We start from the raw sequence: 18,066 nt of genomic DNA on the forward strand, positions 1-18,066 counted from the left end.
GACCCAATCACGCCGTCGTGGCGTCGATGGAACCACCGGCGGAGGGCTTTGCGGCGGTTCGAGCCCCCCTTCTCGGAATCTTATCGGGGTGCATCTCGACGTCCCAGCGACACGGCTTCGCGGCAAGCGTGCGTTTCCCCTGGGCGTCCCTACTCGGAGAAACCGACTGGATGCCAAGCACTGCAGTCGCAGTCCGTGGCTAGTGGCTTGCAAAAAGTGGCTTGCGAGAAAGACATCAGCAATGGGAACCATGTGTAAGCTCGCCGATCTCGCCGACCATGCCCGAGATCACGACAACGTTTTCGGCTTGTTGCTCATACCCCAAGCCAAACACGCCATCTCATGACATATCGTGTTCCATCAGGACTGGCCTTTGCGGCACTGGCACCGATGCCAAGGTCAATAAGTATGCTAGGAATGGAGCAGTGGACTTGGCACAAGCACAACCATGTCCCAGCAGAACCCCATTGGCGACCTCGTCGTCTTCGAGAGCACCAAGCTGCCGTCCGTCGGTGATAACGACGAAGTTAAGGAGAAGGAGGATTACTTGGGGGAGAAGGGCAACTCGTCGCCATCGCTTCACGCGCCGTCTCTGAAAGATGGCCTCATACACGGCCGAACATTGGTCGACGGCGAGTGGAGGGAAGTGTCCTGGACTCTGGAGGAACAGCGGCGGGTGGTTCGAAAGGCCGACTTCTTCCTTCTCCCGCTTTTCACTGTGGGTTCGCGATGAGCAACTGTCGCTGATCTGGACCAGCTTGGGTTCTTCTGGATGTCTCTGGACCGGTACGTGAAGTACGGCGACACTTCTGACATGCCAGGAGTAACGTGTCTGGCGTGCTTACCTCGACAATCATCAAGGACACGGGCATCACGCAGAATGAAATCAACAGTGAGTGTGGGGTGTGTTGCTGATTCTGACACGATTAGTCGGCTCGTCTCTCCTCTGGCTCGGCGTTGTCCTCCTTGAAATCCCCTCCAACGTCGTCCTGCAACGAGTCGGCCCTCACCGCTGGATCCCACTCCAGATCATTGTCTGGGGCCTAGCCGAAACGCTCACGTACCTTGTCAAGAACCGTGCCGGGTGGTGGACTGCGCGACTGTTCCTTGGGAGTGAGCCCGCGTCCCCGGACATGCTGACACCAATGCTCGAGTCTGGCTTTATCCCTGGAAGCCTGTACACTCTCAACTCATGGTACACCCGTGACGAGCTCACCAAGCGCACGTCAATCTTCTTTTTCGGAAACATCCTGTCCGGGGCCTTTGGTTCCCTCATTTCTGCCGGGTGTATCAAGCTTCACGGGAAAGGAGGGCTGGCCGGCTGGCAATGGTGAGTCAGACGGCGGTGCCCTGCTCACCACAGGATCTTCATAATCGACGGCGCTGCGACCATCACAGTCGGGTTCATCCTCCTCCTGCTTCTGCCCAAGTCCCCTCGCGAGACTGCCGGTGGCATTCGCCGAAAGGGATGGTTCACTGAACGGGAGGCCGACATCTACCTCGCGCGTCTGAACAACGACGACCCACTCAAGTCCAAATCCGCCCACCTCGCCATCGCTTGGAGCGACATCTTCAACGTCCTCGGCAACTGGAGGCTGTGGCCCCATCTTATCATGTGCTTGTCTGGTCTGCAGGCTGGGCAGGGAGCCGGTGCTTGGTCGGGAACCATCTTGCAAAGCCTTGGGTTCACCGCCATCAGTGAGTGGACGAGTGTTCGTGCACTCACACCAGACGCCAATCTGCTGCTAGTTCCAGGCCCCATCTTCTCTGGCCTCTCGTCCATTGCCTTGGCCCACTTTGCCGACAAGTGGGACCGTCGTGGTTATCCCATCCTGTTTGTCTCTTTCTGGACGCTTGCTGGGTTGATCGCGCTCTATGTGAGTGGTGGCCTGGTCCGGTGACGCTGACTTCAGAAACTTCCCATCCTGTCTGGCGGCAACTGGGGCTTCTACGCCGCCATGGTCGTGACGGCGGCTGCTCCCGTCTGGCAGTCGTACAATGTCACTTGGGTGGCCCTCAACGCACGTTCCCCAGCGGAACGCTCCATCACCTACGCTGTATACAGTAGGTTACCCCCATCTGCCCAAAACTTACACCCAGTCGGATGCTCCAACCTTGGAGGGGTCTACGGCAACCAAGTCTTCCGCCAGAACGACAAGCCTTTGTGGGTATAGCGCTAGTTCACGCTAACCACAGGTACCGTCGAGCATGGGCCGCGGTCCTCTCCCTTGGCGTCATCTGGACCGTCTTTACTGCCCTCCAGATCGTCCAATACGAGCTGTCCAATCGCGCCAAGGAAAAGAAATGGGCGCAGCTCACCAAGGAGGAACAAGAGGCATATGAGGCAGAGAATTCGAACGAACCGATCAGCAGGAGGCTGGATGCGCGCTACGCTCTCTAGGTCTGTTCATCAGGGGTCTGTCGTCCGTAGCTTGTAGAGGCCGGCGCCGTGATGGGCACGGCGATGAGACTTGACGACCGAGCGGCTGGAACCGCGTCAATCCTCCCCAAAGAACTTGTCCTTGCCCCACCTCGGGAGGCAAAGTCGTTCCGTTCAAGCTGTGAGGCTTTTTCACAGTCTACCCACCTGCATCCCGACTGCCTCTCGCCACATTATCGCCACCAACCTCGCGTCCGGTGAGAGGAGGCTGGAGGAAAGTCGGTCCGAATGCCGAACTACATTGCCGCCAGAAAGACCGACTTCTGGGGCCCCGGACAAAAACAACAACCGCGACACGTCCTCGTAGTCTCTGTTCACGCTCATTCTAGGCTCCTTCAGCTGTGAAGCGTGATGCGGTGGATCTACCTTGTTCACAGAGCACAAATCCCCAACACCCCAGTCTACCGGCTTTCTCGGTCAAACCTACAAGCGTGCAGCCCCGAGCGGCACCCGTTGGTCAACTCTATCATGATCACCTTGCGCCCCAGACCTCCCCGTTCCCAATACAGCGAGCAAATTGGTCAGTCCAAGAACGCGTAGTGATCTGTTTGCCGCTCGAAAGTGACGTCTGGGCACTGACCTGCCGGCCCTGGTGAACCTTGGGCCGCGCCAAAGAGTGGGGCAACGAGGGGCACACCCACCCGCCGCCGGGATAGCAGGGGTGCCCCGCGGGATTATGGTGCAGGTTTCTGAGGACAGTCAGGTCGTGTAGGAGATCTGCGTCCTGCTTGCTGTCGTATACCGAGTCGTCGGCGGCAGAAGCCGAAGTACCCGTTCTCGACGTTACTGAATCTGAATGCCGCTGGCTGAGACGCGTCTATTCGCCGGCCCCCAATGGACAAACTGGTTGTTGCGTCATTTCACCCAGTGCATCCACTCTACGCATCGAGCTGCGACCGTGCGTTGGGCATACTGCACGCACGTGAGGGGTAGATCGCCCACCCAGTATGTATCTGCTGCGCCAGCTCTGTAGCCACGCCAGCAACTTGGATGTGGTGGAATACTCACCCAACATTCCGAACCGCCAGGACCTGACATGTGACAGCAGGCACCTCCGCGGGCCGAGCGGTGCCGCACCCCACTGACGCGTTTCAGCCTCGGTGGGTGGAGCTGTTTGTTGTTGTCAGGTGGACGGGATGTCACCAATCCGGCGGCTATCTACTCGGACCACTTGTCTCAACCACCATTCCGTGTCGAAGCCATCCTTCCCTGGCAATGTATAGCTCCCCCACTCTGGGTGGGCTGAGGGGTCCCGGAGATCGGGAGCGGGTTGGCATTTAAGAAGCAACGGGACACGAGCCAGTCCTTCTCTATACCACCTGGCCCACAAGGTCGGCACTTCGCAAAGAATCAACCCCAAGCGACGACGATGTCAAGGTGCACGATGTCCACGTCGAGGACACAGCTGCTCTTAGCAGACTCAGTGACGCCGACCACCGCAGGCCCAGCATTGCCGCCAAGCACGTCCTGTCGGTGAGTCCTTATTGGTAGCGGTAACGTTGACCTTCAGAGTGACCTCGAGACTGCTCTTGCAGGCACCCACATTCCACGCTGGTCGCCCGAGGCGCGCAAGCTCTACTGTGAGGAGTGAGGCATGATTCCATATTGACACCTCAGTGTCGCTCTTCGTCTCCCTCTGCTGCTCGTATGCCAACGGCTTCGATGGAAGTGTGATGTCGTCTCTCATTGCGGTCAGTGGCTCACACAATGCTCTAAAACTTTTCTGACTCGCCGCAGATGGACTACTTTCAGGATCGCTTCCACATGGGCTTCACTGGCGCCAAGGTTGGCGGCGTCTTCGGCAGTTATGTCGCGTGAGTGGGCAAGCAACTGACCCTCGACTTGACGCTAACATGTCCAGGGCCAACTTCATCTCTACTCCCATTGCGGCCATCATCATGGACAAGTGGGGCCGTCGCCCGGCCATGATCTCGGGGTCCGTCATGGTCATTATCGGTGCCGTGCTTGCCACGACCGCCACGACGCTGGCCCAGCTCATCGTTGGCCGATTCATGCTGGGTTTCGGCATCTCGTGGTCTCTTGCTGGCGGCGCCTACTGTATGGAGATCTCGCTTCCCCACTGGCGTGGACGCTGCACTGGGCAAGGATCTTACACCGGAGAATATGCTGACCATACCAGGCTGTTCAACGGTGGATACTGGGTCGGCTCCATCTTTGCTGCCGCCAGCTCCTGTACGTCGGATCAGTCGTCCCAACACTGACCACCAGTCGGCACAAACTACATCAAGTCGCACCTCTCGTAGCAGATCCCCCTGATCCTCCAGTGTCTCTGTGCCCTCCTCGTCGTCATCCTCTGCCCGTTCTGCCCCGAGTCGCCTCGTTTCCTTATGAGGGCAGGGCGCGAAGACGAGGCTCTTGCGTTTTTGATCAAGTACCGTGAGTTGTGAGAGAAACCAAATCTGACAAGCCAGACGGTGGTGGAGACCCGGATGCGCCGCTCGTCAGGCTCGAGTACTCAGAGATGAAGGCCTCGATTGCAGCCGATGACCACTCTGCTTGGTACGACTACAGCGTTCTCTGGAAGACCAAGGCTCGCCGCTGGCGCACTGTACAGGGTGAGGGATGGATCGTTGGTGGCCCCTGACCTTGCAGTGAGGATGATCGGCTGCTTCAGTCAGTACTGCGGTATTGGCCTTGCGTACTTCACCACTGTCCTTCTCAAAAACGCCGGAGTCACGGCCACTGTCCCCCAACTCGGCTACGGTCTCCTCTTCTCAGGCCTCTGTGCTATCGGCTCTACGCTTGGCGCCGCCGTCAGCGACCACTTACCTCGTCGCATTGCCCTTACGACAGGCTCCCTCGTCATGGCGGCTGAACTTGCAGGCTTTGCGGCTGCCAACGCTATCGTTGTCAGGGACGAGAACCATGGCCTGGGGCTCAACATTGCGGCTGGAAAGGCAGCGATCGCCTTCTGGATGATTTTCGGCTTCACCTTTGGCTTTGTCTACACGCCCCTCCACAGTTCGTGGTCGCGGGCGAGGCTGTCACGACCGACATGCGCGCCAAGGGCTTTGCGCTGTTCAACTGCCTCATGACCGGAATGGGTCTTATCAGCACCTTTGCTGGTCCCATCGCACTAGGCACTATCGGCGCCTGGAAGTGAGTAATGAGTATCCGAGACAGGCTAACGTCTCAGGTATGCGCTGGTATTCGTGGCTCTCGATGTAGTGCAAGCGGCCTGCTGGTACTTCTTTGGGTGAGTTTCAAGTTTGGAGTCCGTCTGACCCACAGTGTCGAGGCTCAAGGACGTACTATCGAGGAACTGGACTGGATCTATGATCAGCCGAACCCTGTTGCCGCGTCCAAGAAGAGGGACTAGGTTGAATCGGACGTTCTGTGTAGAAGTAAATGGCTCGGTATGGTGTGTCACCAACGTATTAGCGCTGGGTGTGTCCTCGCGTGATTCAGCAAGAGTGAAGTTCAATGCACTTCGGATGTCTCCTTGTCGCTTGGTTTGCGGATAGTGTCGCATCCTCTCGGAGCGCGCACTGATAACGCCCACCGAGGCTCTCCTTCTGGGTATCCTACATTCCCATGGCATTCCCGGACCCCACGATGGGGCCGGCGCCCATGGGGCTCGCAACTGATGATCACGAGCTCAAGCAGACCTCTGCCGGGTTCAGTGGAGCCCGGATTCCCGAGAAGTGATCTGTTCGCGACCCGAAGCCACCGCCACGAGTGGAGACTTGGGTGATGCCTACAAGACTGGGGTAATCTTTGAACGGCCGCCGATTTGAATGTGGGCAGCTTCGCTAATGCGGCCGATATCTGCCAAATCCGACTCCGAACATTTACCCGCTCCCTTGTCGGGGTGTTGTTCACATGAGGCTGCTGAGCAAGCGGACCCTCTGCCAGGGTAGCGCTATCTCACGCCACCTCCAACACACGCACGCATGCCATGCAGCTATACTTCTGCGGGGCCAAACCACGCGCAGCCTCCCAAGCACAACGCAGTGTATCCCGAATGGTGAGATACACTGCTGACACGATCGGATGAATACAAGCGCCAGGAACCAAACACATCCACAAACACCGCGTCCAACCCTCCGCACCTCTCTCGGTGGCCTGCCGGTCAACCCCTGCAGGCCCGGCGGCGCCGGACCGGGGGGTGCACCGCGTTTGCCGGCTATTCCAACCACCTTTGCTGACGGCTCCGAACCCCGACAGCGCGGCCTCGACCCGCTCTACCGCCCCGCTCGCCTCCTGACTCTCCGCAGCCTATCGCACACTGGTTATCACGAGTACCTCGCCACCCCCCAGACCCTCGTTTCGAACGCCAAGATCCATCACGTGAAGATGGCCCCGACGAGTGCCGAACCACCGCCGACACGAGCCGGCGTGATCCACTCGACCACATCCCTGGTGCAGCCAGACTTCCCCAGTGCATCGGCATCGATATCATGCGCATCTACCCGGTGTTCGTCGTCGACGTATATATCCCCTCGGCACCGCTCTGGTAGCTGCCGGTAACCACACGACGCAGCCATGACAACAACTCCCATCAAGGACGACATCAACTTTGACAAGACGGACGGTTATGTCCACACGACCGAGGTTTTGGATGTAGAGGGTGGACAGGGTAGGTGCGGGCTTGTGTATCTGTGCTGACTCTCTCAGCGGGGCCCACAAAGCCTCTCCGACGCGGTCTGCACAAGCGTCACATTGCCTTTGTCGGTTTCGGTGGTGGTATCGGTGTCGGTGAGTGACGGGTAGAGTTTTTTTTCGAGGACGAGTGAGATTGACACAGTCAGGTCTCTTTGTCGGAGTCGGCGCCTCGCTCGCCAGGGCTGGCCCTCTCGGTGTGTGGCTCGCCTACTGCTTCACCGCGGTCAATGTCTGGTGCATCGTAAGTGACAAAAGCACCACGCGCCGCTGACTTCAGATCCAATCATGCGGAGAGATGGCGACCATGGTGGGTGTTCGCCGCCAGGCACCAAAAGACATATGCTCACCCTCCTAGTTCCCCGTTGCCGGCACGTTCCCTCACTATGTCAACCGCTTCCTCGACCCCGCGTTCGCGTTTGCGCTCGGGTGGACCTTCTGGTTTGAGTGAGTGGCACAGTGCGACAGACTACTGACCTCTCCAGCAAGGCGCTGGCCGTCGGCACCGAGGTGACCGCCTCGGTCGTCCTGATCAACTACTGGACCGACCGTGTGCCAGCAGGCGCCTTGATCACCATCCTCCTGGCCGCCATGTGGATCATCAACTTCCTGCCTGTCCGCTTCTTTGGCGAAGCCGAGGTCATCACAGCCTCGATCAAGGTCATCACGCTTGCTGGGTGAGTCGGGACTTTGCGAGCTTGGCTGACTCTAGTCTCATCATCCTCGGCCTTGTCATTGACCTGGGCGGCGCGCCGTCCAAGGACCGTATCGGCTTCCGCTACTGGAAGGACCCCGGTGCTATGAACAACTTCCCCGGCATTGGTGGCTCGTGGGGCCGTTTCCTGGCCTTCTTCCTCTGCACTGCCCAAGCCGCCTTCGCGTACGGCGGAAGCGAGGTCATCGTCATGACCGCCGCCGAGGCTACCAACCCGCACAAGCAGGTGCCCAGGACGATTCGCATGTTTGTCGCTCGTCTGCTCTTTTTCTGTGAGTGGGTGATGGAGTGGCCTGTACTGACTGTCCAGACGTCGTCGGCGTGTTCATCATTGGTCTTCTGTGGGTCGAGTTTACCGTGCGTCGTACTAACCTTCAGCGTCCCATTCAACAACCCCGGCCTCGTTAGCGGATCTGGCAACGCCAACTCTTCCCCTTGGGTCATCGCTATCAAGGCGGCAGGCATCAAGGGCCTCCCCTCGGTCGTCAACGCCGCGATCCTCACCAGCGCCTGGTCGGCCGGCAACACCTACCTCTACATCGCCGCCCGCTCTCTGGTCGGCCTCGCTCTCGACGGCCAGGCGCCAAAGATCCTCGCCAAGACCACCAGCCGTGGTGTGCCTATCCCCGCTGTCGTGCTTTCTGCTGCCGTCTCGTGCTTTGCCTACCTCTGTGAGTGATGAGCCTACAAAGCGAACGGCCCTGACGTCCCAGCCCTCGGCTCTGGCGGAGCCTCCCAGGCATTCGGCTGGCTGCAGAGCATGAACACGCTGTTCATCCTCATCAACTGGGGTGTGCTGTGCCTCACCTACATTCGCTTCCGCGCTGCTCGTATCGCACAGGACATCCCGCGTGCGGATATCCCATGGATGTCGTGGGCGCAGCCTTACGCTGCATGGTACGGCATGTGCTTCTGCTGGCTTGTTGTTCTGGTGCAAGGATTCCCCGTCTTCCTGAAGGGCAAGTGGGACACGCCGACGTTCATCGCAAGCTACATCAGTGAGTTGATAGACCCTGACGTTGCTGATGCCCCAGGTCTGGTCATCTTTGTCGTCCCCTGCGTCGCGTACAAGATCTTCTATCGGACCAAGGTGCGTCACAGACCGTGTGCAGGGCTGACAGACAGTTTGTTCGCCCTTCCGAGGCCGACCTCATGTCTGGGCGCCTCGATCCCGCCGACATTTATGACGAACCTGCGCCGACGACTTGGTGGGGCAAGGCGGCCGACAAGATTATCTAAGCTGGGGGTGAAGAGGGCAGTCGAGGGGCTGGCGGGCAGTTGTAATCGGAGGGTTAAGCACGAAACGAAAGGTTGGGTGTAGTGCAATGCAGGTCTTGAATTGAGAACCACGCAGAGGGTGTGGGAGACGTGTTGAGGTTGAGCGGAGGTTGGTTGAGTGAGGGAGCCACCCACATCCGTCGACGACACCTGGACGCGTTGGCGCGTTCCACCAGCGAACAACAATCGAGACGCACCCCCCACTACTCCCTGCTGCACAGATCCGGTCCCCATGCATCCCTTACCTCGTCAAACTCAGTCCCTTGGAGGAGCAGGTTAACGGGCTATCAACTACAAGCCAGGCAGTGAGGAGCTCGTTGGAAGCCAGGCAGAGACGAGCTCGTTGGCATCTCATCACAGTTTGGTTGCTCAAGTTGTTTTACATGTATATCATCACAACCTGACTACAACCATAGAATCGGCTTACAAATGCACATCACCATCAAACCCATAGCCTGCAGCCAACTCTGACCCACCGGCAGGTCCATCCTTGCCCCAGAGAATCGCGATCGGGTCGAATCCAAGGCTCGCAAACAGGTCCGTCTGCTCCAGATCGGGTGCCAATGCCCCGTCAGCACCGGCGGTCGCCTCGAACGCGATCTGCAGCGGGTCCATGAGAGCAGTAGAGTCGGCATCGGCATTTCGCGCTTCGACTGCTGCTCCGGGGCTCGGAAGTGACGGGAAAATACGGCTCAGGAGGGTGGCCAGCTCCCAAGCCACGTGCTCCTCGTCGATGCTGGCCTCGCGGAACCCGCGGATCATCTCGTACTGCATGTCAACGATGTCTTGTGCTGGAGGCAAGATGACACCGAATGAGATCGCCTAAGGTCAGTGCTGCTCACGCTCCGCGCCTACCTTCATGAGGAACACGCTGGCGTACATCTGGAGATCAGTGCTGACCAGTGGTTCGACTCACGATGCGCAGGAAGATTCGGCCAGGGCAGTACCGCAGAGTCTTGCGCTTGTGAAGAGCGATACCGTATCGTAGGAGGTGTGTGGCCGCGTCGACGGCTTCGAGCAAGAATGGGCCTTCGGCGTACTGCAGAACCGCACCGTGCATGACCCGCTCTCCTGCCTTGTCCTGCAGTGTGAGCGTTGGGCGAGGCGGCGACTTACGAGGTGCAGCCGTCGAATGCGGGCCTGTGTGGCTCGGAGTGAAATGGCGTTGGCGTACAGCCTGGTGTCAGAACCTTGCGCCGCACCTGACCCACCTGACATAGTCGTGCTCGATACGCCACAGGATTTCCCGAAGCTCGTCTGGCGTGAGGTACTCGCCTGTAGACTGAGGTGGCCAACTCGGCGGCAGGTCGCCGGCGATCCAGACCCATAGCGAGTCGAGCTCGGGCTTCATGCGGTGGAGGATGGGTTCATACCGCCCTGTCCGCATGTGCTCTTCTGTGACACTGGGCTTGGAATAGAGGAGCTCCTGGAGAATGCCGATCATCTGGAGTGAGCAATGGAGCATGGAGCGCTCACTCACGTGGGTGTGCTCGCCAACAGCGCGACTGTGTCGCCATGATAGCTGCACTCGTCGCGGCATGGCTGTGTCTCCTCGCAGCTGGCTTAGTGTGCCCACCGTCTCCCACCAGCATGAAGACATTTCTGGTTGGTTAGGAGCACCCTGGGACAGACAACATACTGGCTGGGAATGTTAGCAATGTAGGTCATAGCCTGCTCACCTTGCACTAGCGATGCGCGGCCCAGGCGAACAGATACGCTGCAGTTAGCACGCCTCTGGCTGGTCTACTCACTGTCGATCAGCGGAGAGGCAGTCTAATGTCAGTGGGGCCCAGCAACCCTCACTTACAGAACCATGCGTTAACCCGCCTCGCGGCCTTCCACGACTCGGCACCGGGGACGATGATATAGGTCGACTCGTCTGGAAGAGACAGTTCCTGCGCTATCCTTACGGCCTGGATATCAGCGGCCACTCCAACTCGCACTCACCAGACCGATAAGAGTCCACGACAGATTGTCCTGCGACTTGCACGCTGTGTTCGTCTCTTGACGCTTGCCTCCCTGCGCGGTCGCTGCCGGATCCTCGATGAGCATTGGCCGAGGAGGGTACTCGCTGAGCACGAGGAGTGCTTCAACAGTGCCTATGGTGCGCATTGTCGCGCTGCCGAGTCAGTAATGCAGCATACTGTAGCACTTACGCTCCCATAGTGATGTATCCGATCCGCTGCATCAACCATGACACAAGTTTGCTCTGCACGAGGCGAGAGCGGCTCGGCTCGTAGGGATCATACGACTGCCCGAGGTTGACGTAGCGAACAGCGACACAGGCGATCGCTGCGAGGAGAATTGGCTCACGCTGCAGCTCACCAAAGTTCTGAGGCTGGAGGAGCTCGTTCGGTACAATCGGGTAGCACGGGTTGATCTTCGTGGAGAAGCTACGGTCAGCGGAGGCTCAGGCAACGCACTCACCAGTTGAGCAGCGTCTCCGCCTCGTCCGACGTCAACAGGCCGTCGCGCACTGGCATCCACCGGTTCCACATGCCGCGGTCATGGCCGCGCTCTGGTGAAACATCCGACTCGGATGTAACTTCGGGTCCCGATCCTTCGTTATCAGCGACTGAGCAGAGTAGTCGGAGCGCGTCGGCCGGAGTCTCTAGGCTGCTGTTCTCGACCAGCTCAATGTTGGACGACCCCTCGGTCTGATTCGAAGGGCTAGTGTCGAGCCCATACTCGGGGTGAAGAAGGACTGCCGGCGTAGGTCTGGTATCAGCGCCATCTATTAGTCTCGCTCCGTACCTGCTGTACGGCTGCGGCGGGACAAATTGTGCCAATGGGGGAGACGGGGGCGATGGCGGCGACGACTCACGTTGAGGTCGTACACTCCCCTGCTTGCGGCGGCTCTGGTACGGGTCGTCGCCGAACACACAGTCGCGACCGGTGCGACGACAGCGTTTGCACGGTGGCGGGCCTGGTGCGTCCACACTGCCGAGGTCGCACCGAAGCTTGGATTTTCGACAGGCCGTGCACGCACGATAGAGGCGGTGGTGCGGGGCCGCCGCTCGCGGGGTAGGTACACGCTTTGCCGGGGTGGCCATGGTGGTTGCGGAGGATGTACAGTCGGGTAGTTGCGGCGAGTGCAAGAGTAGTTGTAGTCGCTTCGTATCGGAGCATGCTGTACAGCTTGGGGAGCAGGTTCGGAGGGGTCGGTCGCATTGGCCGAGCTGGCCGAGGCTTGGCGGCGCCGAAGGGATCCGAAGTGGGCCGGCGTTTGCTCGGCTATGCCAGGAAAAGACGGCCCGATAGGCAATTGACATGCGGGGTTTTGCTGTGCGCGTATCGTCAAGCTATCTATGCGTGAATGCGTGAGTTATGGAGGTGGGGACTTTGGAAGAAGATACTGCTTGCCGCATTCCGGGGATACTCTCGCGCAGGCATTGCAATCGTGAGTCGTCGTGGCCATGGCGAATGCCGGCAAGCCGAAGCGCGCACCCAGTTCACTATTGTGCTGGTGCGAGTGAACCTTGCGCCAGAAGGAGAGGTGCCTTGGTGCACTGTACGGTTGACATCCATACGAGATCATGGCCATTGCCCCGGCGGGCGTTGCACTCGATATCCTCTCTCTACACTGGTCCCAGTGTGGACGGGCAGACAAGCTCGTGCGTCAAGTCATGGAGGTGAGCCTGGAGTAATTGGTGCCGGCCACAGTCAGTCTCGTACCAGCAAGACTCTAGGGCACAATTGCATGTGGTGAATGGACACTGCGCACGCAGCATTGGCTATTGTACATGCCGCATAGGTGCCCAGGTCATAAGGGGTCTACGGAACAGCTGCTCAGACGGCGTCTCCTATGACGCCTCTGGCAGACGGAAGTTGAGGTGTGGTCGCGTCGGCCTCGTCCAGGCCTCTAATAAACATTGGTGTAGAACTTGCACTGCTCCTCGTCGGAGAGCGCGCCAATCTTCTCAATCTCGTACCGCTTGACCTTGATGTAGGATTCGAGGAACTTGGGGTGGAACCAGCCGGACACCACCTTGTCGGCCTCGAGCTTGTCGAGGGCATCGGCGAGCGAGGTAGGAAGCTGAGTGCCGGCAGCCTCCTCCTCGCTCAGAGTCTCCTGCTCCGAGTTGATCACCTCTGGCGCCGGCAGGTTGTCGCGGATGCCCTCGATACCGGCGCGGAAGAGGACACCAAGGAGAAGCCAGGGGTTCGCTCCGGCGTCTCCGCCACGGAACTCGAGATGCACCTGCTTTGAAGGGTCGCGACCGCCGAGCTCATTGGTAGGAGGGATGCGGAGAAGAGCCTCGCGGTTCTGGGCGCCGAGGAATGCCCGTGCAGAGCTCCAGTGCTTGGGCTTGAGGCGGAAATAACTTGAGACGAGCGGGGTGAAGAATGCGGCGAGGGCGGGTGCGTGCCGGATGATACCGGCGGCGAAGCTCCCGCCGAGAGCCGAGAGACGGCCCGGACGCGACGCGTCATAGAGGACATTGTTGCCCTGGAGATCGCTGAAGCCAAAGTGGACATGGGCGCCGCTGCCAGTCTCTTCTGGCGCGAGGATGGGCGCAAAGGTGATCTTGCGGCCATGGGCCTCGTACACGTCGCGAACAATATCACGGACCAACAGGGCACGGTCACCTGCGGCAACGGGGTCGACTGGCGCAACAGTGATCTCGTACTGCGACGGCCCGTACTCCGGCAGCCAGTTCTCCGGGCGGAAGCCAGCGTCGGAGAGGAGCTTGACGAGCTCGGTGCCGATGGGCTCGGCGTTGCGGAACGCCTCGAGAGTCTGCGGGAAGGCGGGCTTGGGGATGCCGAGCTCGATAAACTCGTGCTCGAACGCCGCGATGGCCTTGATGCCGAACTCGTCGTGGAGTGTCTTCACAGCGTCGGCAAGAAATGTGCGCGTGCAGCTCTCCCACGGTGTGCCGTCAGTGTTGACCACGTTTCCAAACACAATGTCCAGCCCGGGGCGACTACCGATCGGGTTGAAGCGGTAGCGCGCCGACAAGTCGGGCTGGACGCGCAGGTCACCGATGGCGCCGTATGGGATGGTGTCGAGACAGTGTCCATCGGCGGCAATACCAAGGATGGCAGGGATCCAGCCAATGGTCGTGTCGTCGTTGAAGTCGCCAGCGCGCACGGAGCGGCCCTTGGTCCGAGCGGAGAAGTCGGAGAGGGCGATGAAGACCAGGTGGTCGGGGTCGTCTTCGGCGGCAGGCGTCTCGGGGCGCTTCTCAGCGGCGACCGTCAGAGGCTTGGTCGCGGGAGACGTCTCGCCGGGCGTGGACGGCGGCGAGTGTGGGTGAAGGAACCTTTGAACCGAGTCGAGGACGTGGCCCATGGCGATGGTGTGTGGTGTGATAAGACCAAGGCCTCATCTCTGGTCGACGCATATGTACTGCGTACTGTGGAGGCCTGTGAAGTGTTTTCTGCCCAACACGAGCTCGACGCTGTGAGCACGACCAGAGGCGCGACATGACGAAGAGTCAAGGAGTGGCCCTCGATATCGTGTGTCTAACGTCATGTTCGCGTCGCTCGCCTCTGATTGCCAGGGCAAACTCGGATATCTCACCACATTTTCCCGTACAGTGAAGATGATGACATCCGCACTGCGCAGCACGCAATCTGCACCTGCTGGCGCTGCAATGGCTTGGAACATGGCGCGCGCCCCGGACAGCGCCGCAGGAGATCACATGCAGGACGTGCGCGACGCCTCGTCCAGTGCGTTCGTGTCCGCAGCCGACGACCGTCTCGCCGAGTTGCTGGAGCCATGGCTTGGTCAACAGTTGTCCCTGGGTCTCCAGCCGCCGGTCCAGCAGGGCCGCACTGACAGCGCGCGACTGACACTGCTTGCGAGTTTGCGCCTCTTCCAAAGCTGCCCAGCACTTGTCGTCGGCGTCTCCCTGGGCCCTATGGCTCGGCGAGACCAATGTAGCCGATGAGCACAGGCACAAGCGTCGCGATAGTCGGCTCGCACCATGCTTCCGACCGCACCGGGAAGGACGGCGCCGGATGTTGTTTTCAAGACCAAACATGCGAGACAAAGTTGTCGTGCACATATGCTCAGCATGCTCAGCGTCCTGACATTGTGGTACCCACTTGTTCATGATAAACCATTGGCCGTGGTGGGAGGGGCTGCAAGTGGAGACGAGGTGGCTCGGTAAGGGCGAAGGGCACCGTGTCACGTTGTCGACCTCGTTGTTCGTCAAGGCTTCATTGCTGGCGCAAGACAATGATTTGGTGAAGGCCGTATGCGCATGTGTCGTTAGAGTGAGTGGTTCTGGGCGGACTGCAATGGCCGTTTTGGCTACGGGTCTTCAGTCAGACCGACCAACTCCAGAGCATCTGTGAGCGACAAGGAGGTTGCCGACACAAGGCTTGCGACCGAGCATTCTTGAAGTCCAGACCCGCGTAGACATGTTTGTGGATCGCCAACAGTGGCCATAAAACAACTCCTTTGGACCAACATCGTCGACTCGCAACCCGAAGTTGTGGTGCTGTACCTTCTGAGCAGTGGAGGGGTACGGAACGACGTACGATACTCCAACTTGTCAGCGGGGCAGCATCGCAACAGCCGCAACGGCGGGGGTCTCGATGTCGTCGACGTGGTCGAGGTGGTAATTGCCGCCGCCTGCAACGTGGATGGATTGGGATACAAGGATCGTCGAGAAGAAGCAGGGAGCGTCACGCCCCGTTCAGAGGGAGCGGCAAGGTCGAGGTCGGCAGCAAGGAGGCGGCCAACCCACAATGCCAGGTTGCACTCGACGACAAGCATCTTCTCATCTTCCAGTCTCCCTATCCACCCATCATGTCATCACCCACCTCCCCCACCATGGACGCCGCTGTAAAGCACGCGCATCTCCTCTTCAAAGACCAGCACCTCATATACAGCACGAAGACGGCAGCCAAGGCCGAGTTTGAAGCAAAGACCGGCTTGAACTTCCACAATCTCGCCGATACCAACCTCGAGAACATGCCTCTCGTCATGACGCAGTTCAAGGACGTCGTCGTCGTGTTCCCCACGCGGGATCCCAAAGGCGGCATGCAAGCAACGCCGCACTGGCGTCTTGTACTCGTGAGAGTGCTGGGTTTGCCCAACAAAGGGCAGAGCGCTGGCTTGACTGACACGCGAAGCAAGCGCCGCGCCACATGCGGCCACTTTGGTGATCAGGATGCCGTCTTCTCGAGCACTCAACTCGTGAACGGCGTCACTGAAGTCACACGTTGTATTCGGGCCGACGTCTATGGGCTCGATTTTTGCGAGTTGGAGGGCCTGGAGCTAGAACCAAGTCGTACGTGTGTAACATGCTTCGGCATGTGTGGCTGACGGCTACAGACAAGAGGAAGCGGGATCTCGACTCAGAGAGAGGCAGTGAGGCGGCGGACGCGTCGGACGGGGACGACGACACTGATGATGGAATGTCGAGTACCAATGACAACACCGGCAGAAGGATCGGCGGGGTCATATTCCAGCGCGCAGGCCCAGCCCCGACCGCCACAATGCGGGCCAGCAGCCGGCGTCGCCTGGCCACCCACGACAGTTCGGCATCTTCCTCCCGCGGTGCTCGGGACATCAAGCCCCGTTGTAGGGGCAGTTCTGCCACCGATCCCATCCCGGTGCCGTCGTCCCCATCTGCTTCGTCGAGCGACGTTGAGTTTGTGGATGATGACATGGCGGGAAGCCAGTATATCCAAGAAGAAGGGGAGGTGAGTACAGCACTCAGGCTTCACTGACGATGTCTAGGAAGAAGTTGACGACGACTCGGGTGGAGTGGTGGGGGAGGGACGTGATCGTCGGGTTCGACTGGCCCATCGCGAGGAGACACGACCTGAGGCTCGCAACACCTTCGAGTTCTACCGCCACCTCGACCCGGTTCACAAGAGTGCACGGCACAAGCGCGACTGTGAATAGAAGTACGGGTACAGCATCGCTGAGGTCGAGGATGCTGTCACTAGCGCCTTCCCACACGTTGCCCTGCGATACAAGGACGTAGCGCGCGTCATCTGCAAGAACCTGCCGGCCAAGCAGCGCGGCAGCCATGCCCGATGGGTGAATGCCTTCTTGTACGAGTACGTATCTGTATTGTCCGGCGGATGATTCTGATCAAACAGGGTTAAAGGGGGGCACTGCGCGCAGGCCCATACGCGGGGATGGCCCACGGTGGCCATCTCCTTCCACCGCATCACCGAGGAGATCGACGGCGAGGACGTCGAGGTCTGCGTGCTGGGGAATTGCATGTTCCATGAAGAGAAGTCCAAGGGCGGATGCAGCCTCAGCGGACTGAAGCTTCGGCTGGCCCATGACCGTTAGCAGAGAGTCAACGAGGTGAGCTGACAATGACAGGTGTCGACGAGGAGACCCTCAAGACGATCAAGGTCATAGAGTGGACGGAGGCGCCGGCGCCAAAGAAGGCCAAGATCACTGGATCTCGTGGCCGTCGCCGCAACCCTCCTCCACTTGACTGAGCGAGCACCCGCGCAGCGCGATCGCCCACTCGCTGTGTATGTCACCCACCCGGCCGCCTACAGTTTCTCTGTGAACCCTTGCACCGAGGAATCAACGCTACCTGCCTGTTCGAACCTCCAGACCAACGTCTACCGTTTGAATGAATCCACTCAGTGCCCATAGACGGACAATTACGTGCGATGATTGAACTTGCTCTGAGATGACCTTGTCCACTGTCCACCTTGCGAGCGATGGAGATACGGAGATGGCTCTCGACCTCCCTCGATCACCTCAGCCTCTCTTTGCCGAACCTCAGTCGTTGTGCACGCAGGCCTTCATTGTTTGTGCATCCGTGCGACTGGAAACCGGAGGCGTGCCTCTGACTTGTTCCAACGGACGCGAGCGAGGGGCCTGCGTTTCAATTCTCGTCTCGACGGTTGGCCGACGTGCCTCGATGACAGCATGGCACGGTGGTGCGGCACGGAACGAACTTACTCGCCTCCCAACTCTAACCCAGTGACTGAGAAAACATGCATGTACGGCAATTAAACAAAGCGTGCTCAGCACGGTCTAGTCTCTAGGACTGCGAAGCGAACACGGGAAGAGAAA

At 59.4% G+C, this 18,066-nt stretch overlaps 6 protein-coding genes across 6 annotated transcripts; 4 read left to right on the forward strand and 2 right to left on the reverse strand.

The window, feature by feature from the left end:
- Nucleotides 1–448: 448 nt before the first annotated feature.
- On the forward strand, nt 449–2,401 carry YIL166C_0 (putative transporter; the record flags this gene model as incomplete). The annotated part of the gene is made up of 9 exons (XM_062770056.1): nt 449–718; nt 758–786; nt 822–892; nt 931–1,330; nt 1,364–1,698; nt 1,732–1,877; nt 1,914–2,064; nt 2,101–2,164; nt 2,197–2,401. 9 exons carry the CDS (start codon nt 449–451, stop codon nt 2,399–2,401), a joined length of 1,671 nt encoding a protein of 556 aa, XP_062626040.1.
- A 1,776-nt stretch (nt 2,402–4,177) lies between these two features.
- On the forward strand, nt 4,178–5,780 carry LAC12_5 (Lactose permease; the record flags this gene model as incomplete). Its single annotated transcript, XM_062770057.1, has 8 exons — nt 4,178–4,254; nt 4,302–4,602; nt 4,705–4,837; nt 4,873–5,016; nt 5,054–5,403; nt 5,424–5,560; nt 5,598–5,657; nt 5,693–5,780. The coding sequence occupies 8 exons, from the start codon at nt 4,178–4,180 to the stop codon at nt 5,778–5,780; spliced, it is 1,290 nt and encodes a 429-aa protein (XP_062626041.1).
- A 976-nt stretch (nt 5,781–6,756) lies between these two features.
- LYP1_0 (Lysine-specific permease) lies at nt 6,757–9,109 on the forward strand. The gene is made up of 12 exons (XM_062770058.1): nt 6,757–7,040; nt 7,079–7,159; nt 7,213–7,307; nt 7,344–7,373; nt 7,422–7,510; nt 7,549–7,740; nt 7,776–8,050; nt 8,089–8,119; nt 8,157–8,449; nt 8,492–8,776; nt 8,813–8,868; nt 8,904–9,109. The coding sequence occupies exons 1-12, from the start codon at nt 6,947–6,949 to the stop codon at nt 9,015–9,017; spliced, it is 1,635 nt and encodes a 544-aa protein (XP_062626042.1). The 5' UTR covers nt 6,757–6,946; the 3' UTR covers nt 9,018–9,109.
- A 347-nt stretch (nt 9,110–9,456) lies between these two features.
- Nucleotides 9,457–12,185, reverse strand: ARO80_0 (Transcriptional activator ARO80; the record flags this gene model as incomplete). The annotated part of the gene is made up of 14 exons (XM_062770059.1): nt 9,457–9,878; nt 9,912–9,938; nt 9,973–10,137; nt 10,173–10,233; nt 10,268–10,500; nt 10,633–10,658; nt 10,696–10,698; nt 10,736–10,773; nt 10,808–10,829; nt 10,864–10,969; nt 11,004–11,175; nt 11,213–11,449; nt 11,484–11,774; nt 12,046–12,185. 14 exons carry the CDS (start codon nt 12,183–12,185, stop codon nt 9,480–9,482), a joined length of 1,920 nt encoding a protein of 639 aa, XP_062626043.1. The 3' UTR covers nt 9,457–9,479.
- A 733-nt stretch (nt 12,186–12,918) lies between these two features.
- Nucleotides 12,919–14,352, reverse strand: glnA (Glutamine synthetase; the record flags this gene model as incomplete). The annotated part of the gene is made up of 1 exon (XM_062770060.1): nt 12,919–14,352. One exon carries the CDS (start codon nt 14,350–14,352, stop codon nt 12,919–12,921), a length of 1,434 nt encoding a protein of 477 aa, XP_062626044.1.
- A 2,548-nt stretch (nt 14,353–16,900) lies between these two features.
- LOC62_03G003527 (uncharacterized protein) lies at nt 16,901–17,477 on the forward strand (the record flags this gene model as incomplete). Its single annotated transcript, XM_062770061.1, has 3 exons — nt 16,901–17,081; nt 17,149–17,317; nt 17,356–17,477. The coding sequence occupies exons 1-3, from the start codon at nt 17,058–17,060 to the stop codon at nt 17,475–17,477; spliced, it is 315 nt and encodes a 104-aa protein (XP_062626045.1). The 5' UTR covers nt 16,901–17,057.
- Between the last annotated feature and the right edge of the window lie 589 nt (nt 17,478–18,066).

This window comes from Vanrija pseudolonga, chromosome 3 (genome assembly GCF_020906515.1).
Source record: "Vanrija pseudolonga chromosome 3, complete sequence".
Taxonomy (NCBI): domain Eukaryota; kingdom Fungi; phylum Basidiomycota; class Tremellomycetes; order Trichosporonales; family Trichosporonaceae; genus Vanrija; species Vanrija pseudolonga.